This window comes from Podarcis bocagei, assembly GCF_964188305.1.
Source record: "Podarcis bocagei genome assembly, chromosome: 7".
Lineage (NCBI taxonomy): Eukaryota > Metazoa > Chordata > Lepidosauria > Squamata > Lacertidae > Podarcis > Podarcis bocagei.
The window spans coordinates 93,632,881-93,639,495 of NC_138132.1; the positions used below are offsets into that span (position 1 = coordinate 93,632,881).

The 6,615-nt window shown below is 46.6% G+C and overlaps 1 protein-coding gene across 1 annotated transcript; it reads left to right on the top strand.

Annotated features, from left to right (window-relative positions):
* Positions 1 to 3,507: 3,507 nt before the first annotated feature.
* Positions 3,508 to 6,404, top strand: LOC308590753 (tigger transposable element-derived protein 1-like). The gene is made up of 2 exons (XM_081200956.1): positions 3,508 to 3,817; positions 4,368 to 6,404. The coding sequence occupies exon 2, from the start codon at positions 4,551 to 4,553 to the stop codon at positions 6,255 to 6,257; it is 1,707 nt and encodes a 568-aa protein (XP_081057082.1). The 5' UTR covers positions 3,508 to 3,817; positions 4,368 to 4,550; the 3' UTR covers positions 6,258 to 6,404.
* The last annotated feature ends 211 nt before the right edge of the window (positions 6,405 to 6,615 follow it).

Genomic DNA, 6,615 nt, shown 5'->3' on the forward strand with positions numbered 1-6,615 from the left:
GGCAAAATGCTTTGACATCTTGGGAGTTCAGAGCAGTGAAGGAGGGAGCTAATAACTTCTCACTGTTGGTGAGTCTTTGCCTGGTAGTTTACATTTAAGCCAATTGCTGGGTGTCTACATTCTCCTGTAAGGTTTCTATAGGGTCTAAGGCAGCAAAGGAAGACTTTAGGGTTAAATTACTGCTGTGGAATCAAGATAGTAGTCCACTGCTGTTTCAAACGGGGCACCCAACAAAGGCGGCTGGTGAACATAGATGGCTGTTCATCAGTTAAAAGGGGAGTAATAAGTTTCTTTAACAAAGTTAATGAATTTGTGGGGACTTTGTATTTACTCAGTGGTAAGGAAAAGACACTTTGTACATGCTCATTGGTGTGTTTCTTTACTATTACTTGAGATGTTATAGAGATGAATGAGCCAAGTAGTGAAAATAGGTTTTGGTTCTTAGTTTTGGTAAACCCAGGCTAGGACTGTGCTAAAATAGGAGACGAAAGGCAGCAAGTTTCAAATTTTCCCAATCATAAATTCTGTTTGCCACATTTTCACATCAGGTTTTTCAAAGTCCTCACAACAAAATCATTTATTTTTAGCACACATTTCTCCTAATATACACATTTTTGTCTGCAATTTTGTTGCATATTTTTGCAAAGCAATTTTCCCTAATGTAATGTATTTTGTCTACTACTTTCACTAATATATGCATAGAATCATAGAATCATAGAGTTGGAAGAGACCACAAGGGCCATCGAGTCCAACCCCCTGCCAAGCAGGAAACACCATCAGAGCACTCCTGACATATGGTTGTCAAGCCTCTGCTTAAAGACCTCCAACGAAGGAGACTCCACTACACTCCTTGGCAGAAAATTCCACTGTTGAACAGCTCTTACTGTCAGGAAGTTCTTCCTAATGTTTAGGTGGAATCTTCTTCCTTGTAGTTTGGATCCATTGCTCCGTGTCCGCTTCTCTGGAGCAGCAGAAAACAACCTTTCTCCCTCCTCTATGTGACATCCTTTTATATATTTGAACATGGCTATCATATCACCCCTTAACCTCCTCTTCTCCAGGCTAAACATGCCCAGCTCCCTTAGCCGTTCCTCATAAGGCATCGTTTCCAGGCCTTTGACCATTTTGGTTGCCCTCCTCTGGACACGTTCCAGTTTGTCAGTGTCCTTCTTGAACTGTGGTGCCCAGAACTGGACACAGTACTCCAGGTGAGGTCTGACCAGAGCAGAATACAGTGGCACTATTACTTCCCTTGATCTAGATGCTATACTCCTATTGATGCAGCCCAGAATTGCATTGGCTTTTTTAGCTGCCGCGTCACACTGTTGGCTCATGTCAAGTTTGTGGTCAACCAAGACTCCTAGATCCTTTTCACATGTACTGCTCTCAAGCCAGGTGTCACCCATCTTGTATTTGTGCCTCTCATTTTTTTTTCATTTTAATGCACATTTTCCCATAAAATATGCATGTTTGTACTCTCACCCCCCCTGAACTGTACTGTAAAATTTGGAGAATGCAAATTTCAAAGGAGAAATGTATGGTAGTTTGGTTAGCATATAGTTTCAGGAAGTTTTGCATTAATACACATATGTGAATTTCTGCCCTGCTCTGTAGCTCACTGCTTCTTTTCAGGCTGCTTTACCACCTAGAACAGGAGAAAGCAACGCAGGGAAGCATCCTCACAGGAAGAGCTCCTGAGAGGATGCTGGTATTAGTGGCAGAATTCTCTGGAGAGGACTCTCTGCCTGTTCCAGCTGCTGGTCTGGGGAAATTGAGTCAGTCCAGATTCTGCTTCCCAGCGGAAGATAGCTCAGAAAGATGCTTCTGTTCCCATGGGAGCTGAGCCTGCGCTGTGGCCAGAGCCCTGCTCTGCTGCCCTTGGAACAGTGCAAAGGCCAGAGGGGAAAGGGCAACGTCTGATAACAGAAGAGAGCCACATCAAATCATTCATGTCAAGTTTTTTCCAGGAGCTCTCCAGGCCTGGAAGGAAAGACGCAGAAGAGCAGTGTCAATTGTTCAGGCATGTATGGATCAGCTGCCTGCTTGCCTTTGTCACACATGCAACTAGAAAACCGGAGGAGCTGGCTGAAGACATTCTGTGCCCCCATGGAAAATCCAAGTGGCTTCAACCCACCTGCTGCCATTTTTAATTTTTTTATATTGATTAGGGCTTATTCTACTGGGAACGCTTCCTTAACTGCAACAAGATACAAGCTCAAATTAAATAACCCATTGGCAAACTCCCTCTGATCAACTCCTGCAAACAATAGTGGTGTCCAAGACTGCTGCTTTTGGTAAAGCTGACTTCACTTTTATGAGATAGCCCACGTCTGACACTTTCCATACATTTCCATACATTTACAACATGGAGAGTGGGTACCATTGGCTATGTGCCCAACGGCTTTGCCACTGACCTCCACAGCTTCCTGGAAGTCTGGTGCAAAGTGCAGTCAATGCTGCCTCTGGCTTCAGGGCTCCCTCACAGGCCTTTACACCCCAGTAAAGGGCTGAGATAAATATTTTTAAGGTGTGATTTTCTTGTTCAAAAATTGCAGTTTCAGCGGGGTGCTAATATTTCCCAAGCTACATTGTGGACAAATATTCTTTTTTGATTATTCATCTGGCCCGGCTGCAACAGAACATGTCTCTCCCATATCCGTCTCTGCAGCTGCAACAGACAAAAAGAGCCACTTGGACCCGTTTCCGAAGAAAAAAAAACTGGGAGCCGCAAAACTCGTCATTATAAAAATAACTTTTTTGTCACTTTTTTATTATTTCTTTGTTTGACCCCTCAGAATTACTCCTCCTCATAGAAATAAATGTTAAATTAACAAGTTACCTTTTTGTGTGTGTGTGTTCTTCACTCCCCTTCAAAACAGTGACCAGCGTACATGCCCCCTTTCAATGCAGTGACCAGCATACATGCCCCTTACAATGTAGCGGGCGGGCGGGAAGGTGACGTCGGGACGGTGCGTGACTAACGTAAGCACCGCCCCCATGCGACTTCACAGCCAGTACAGTGCCCGCCACAGTGGGGAGTGTCGGGGCACACAATGCGCCTCCTCCCCTCGCTAGTATCCGCCCCGGAGCCGCGGCAAAGGTGTAAAAGAGCCACATGCGGCTCCGGAGCCGCGGGTTGCAAACCCCTCCACTAGTCCCCCAACCCACCTCTCATTACTTAGAGCTGCATCCTAGACTTTAATCTTCAGTGGGAGACTGTCTCCAGGTAGAAAGGAGCACACTGACTTTTCTCCCCACCCCCTCTCTCACACACATTCTCTTAAAATTTATATTTAGTAATACTTATTTGCATAAAAATATAGAAATAAAAGGACCACAAATATTCTATAGACAATCCAGATTGGAGGGTCCATTCGTGGTCAGGGAACTCTAGGCAATGTCACACTTAAGTAAATCTTAAGTAAATCTTAAGTAAATCTTAAGTAAATCTTAAGTAAATATCAATGGGTTGCATCCAATGCTAGTCCTACTCAGAATAGATCCATATACAGTGGTGCCCCGCAAGACGAACGCCTCGCAAGACGAAAAACTCGCAAGACGAAAGAGTTTTTCGTTTTCGAGTTGCTTCGCAAGACGAATTTCCCTATGGGCTTGCTTCGCAAGACGAAAACGTCTTGCAAGTTTGTTTCCTTTTTTATAAAACCGTTAATACCCAGGGTGCATTGCTTGAAGAGGTGCAGTTGCGACTTGACTTTGAGGAGCAACACATTGCACGTGGTGTGGTGGCCTTTTTGAGCTTTTTAAAGAGTTTGCTGAATTTTTGAAGCTTTTCCAAAACTTCTTTTGCAGCTGTTTGGTAAGTTAAACTTTTATAACTTTTTTTTGGGGGGGGGTTGGATTTTGGGTTGGGGTGTTTAGAATTCAAGGACTTGGTGTTGGGGAGAGGTTTGCAAGAATATGGGAGCTTGTGTGGTTTTCCCCCCTGCATTTTTATGGTTTTCTGTGACCATTGGGCCCTGTTGTTTGTTTTTTTTTGAAAAAAAATTCTGGGTTTTGAATTTCTGTGTGCTGGGTGGCTGGGGGAACAGTTGAGGAGGGGTTTGCAAGAATCTGGGAGCTTGTGTGGTTTTTTCTGCATTTTTATGATTTTCTGTGACCATTGGGCCATGTTGTTGTTTTTTGGAAAAAAATTCTGGGTTTGAATTTCTGTGTGCTGGGTGGCTGGGGGAACAGTTGGGGAGGGTTTGCAACAGTTGGGGAGGGGTTTGCAACAGTTGGGGAGGGGCTGGGGGAACAGTTGGGGAGGGGTTTGCAATTTCTGTGTGCTGGGTGGGTGGCTGGGGAAACAGTTGAGGTTTTTGAAAAGTTTGGTGATTTTTAAAGCTTTTCCCAAACTTCTTTTGCAGCCATTTGAGGATTTTGAAGACTTTGGTGATTTGCAGCCATTTCGTAAGTTAAACTTTTAAAACTTTTTTGGGGGGTTTTGGATTTTGGGTTGGGTGTTTGGAATTCAAGGACTTGGTTCTGGGTTTGAATTGCTGATTTTCTTTTTCTTTTTCTGAGTTTACGAAGGTAGGAGCTGTGCTGCCATGGGACCCAAGAAGACTGCTGCTGCTGCTGCGGAGGCCGGCGAGAGGAAGAAGGAGAAGGTGATGCTGGAAATGAAGAAGGAGATCATCTGGAAGCACGACGGTGGAATGCGTGTGACGGACCTCGCCAGGGAGTACGGCAGGAACCCCTCGACCATCAGGACCATCCTGAAGATGAGGGAGAAGATCCTTGTGACTGATGCAGCCAAGGGAGTCACCAGGATCATGAAGAACCGCCCAGCTGTTCTGGAGGAGGTCGAGAAGTTGCTCCTCATCTGGATAGAAGAGAAGCAGCGTGCAGGGGACACAGTGACTGAGGCCGTCATTTGCGAGAAGGCTGAGGTCTTGCACGCAGACCTCATCCGGGAACAGCCAGGAACCTCAGGCGAGCCAGAAGTCTTCAAGGCAAGCAGAGGCTGGTTTGACCGGTTCAAGGCAAGATCTGGAATCCACAGCGTGGTCAGGCATGGAGAGGCTGCCAGTTCTGATGTTCCTGCGGCTGAAGACTTTGCAGCGGAGTTCCTGGAGGTTGTGAAGACGGAGGGCTACGTTCCACAGCAGGTCTTCAACTGCGACGAGACCGGGCTGTTTTGGAAGAGGATGCCCAAAAGGACTTTCATCACACAGGAGGAGGCCAAGTTGCCTGGCCACAAGCCCATGAAGGACCGTGTGACCCTGCTCTTCTGTGCCAACGCAAGCGGCGACCTGAAGATCAAACCCCTGCTGGTGTACCACTCGGAGAACCCACGGGCCTTCAAGAAACACAAGGTCGACAAAGAGCGGCTGAGTGTCATGTGGCGATCCAACAGCAAGGCTTGGGTCACACGTGTGCTGTTTGTGGACTGGGTCAATCTTGCTTTTGGCCCTGCTGTCAAACAGTACCTGCTGGACAACGACCTGCCGCTGAAGGCTTTGCTTCTGATGGACAATGCTCCTGCTCATCATAAAGGCCTTGAGGAGGACTTGTTGGAGGAGTTCAGCTTCATCAGCATCATGTTCCTGCCGCCTAACACCACGCCACTGCTCCAGCCGATGGATCAGCAGGTCATCGCCAATTTCAAAAAACTCTACACCAAGGAGCTTTTCAGGCGATGCTTCGAGGTGACTGATTGCACCACCATCACCCTGCGGGAATTCTGGAAGGACCACTTCGACACCGTCACCTGCTTGAAGATGATCACCACGGCCTGGAATGGGATCAGCCAGAGAAATTTGAATTGCGCTTGGCGCAGCCTGTGGCCGGACTGTGTGGCACCAAGTGACTCTGATACACCAGAGTCAACAGTGGTGCAGGACATTGTTGCCTTGGGGAGGACCATGGGCCTGGAGGTCACAGAGGAGGACGTCAGCGAGCTGGTGGAGGAGCAGGACCACGAGCTGACCACCCAGGAGCTGGTTGAATTGCAGGCAGAGGCTGCGCAGGAGCAGGCCTCGCTGGAAGAGGAGGAAGCAACTGAGGAACGGCTGTCCTCCAAAGAACTGAGGGACATTTGCCAGAAGCGGAAGGAGGTGCAGGCTTTTGCAGAGCGGCACCACCCGAACAAGCACGTGGCACATGACCAAGCGAACACTTTTGATACGACGGTCATGTTGCCTCTCAGAGAGCTGCTGAAAAGGCGGATGAAGCAGCAGACCATGGACAGGTTCCTCAGCAAGAAGCAAAGAGTGGAAGAGGAACCTTCTTCGAGTGGTCCCCCAGAGTCTTAGAAAATGTATGTACAGTACACTTTGTTGATTTTTAAATGTTTTTCTGTCATGTTTAGAAACTTAATTTATTGTTCCTTCAATTTTTGAAATGCTCTTTAAAGTATGTGTGACTTTAAAGAGCAGTTAATAAACTCTTGTTGTACCAAATTTGGCTTTGTTTGGACTTTTTTTGACCATAGGAACGCATTAATTGAATTTCAATGCATTCCTATGGGAAACCGTGCTTTGCAAGACGAAAAATTCACTAGACGAAAAAACTCGCGGAACGAATTAATTTCGTCTTGCGAGGCACCACTGTAAATTAATGGACATGACTAATTTAGGTTTATTAATTTCAGTGGGTCTACTCTGAGTAGGA

Excerpts from the sequence above, each read along its gene's own strand:
- LOC308590753 (XM_081200956.1), top strand. The coding sequence starts at position 4,551 with ATGGGACCCAAGAAGACTGCTGCTGCTGCTGCGGAGGCCGGCGAGAGG.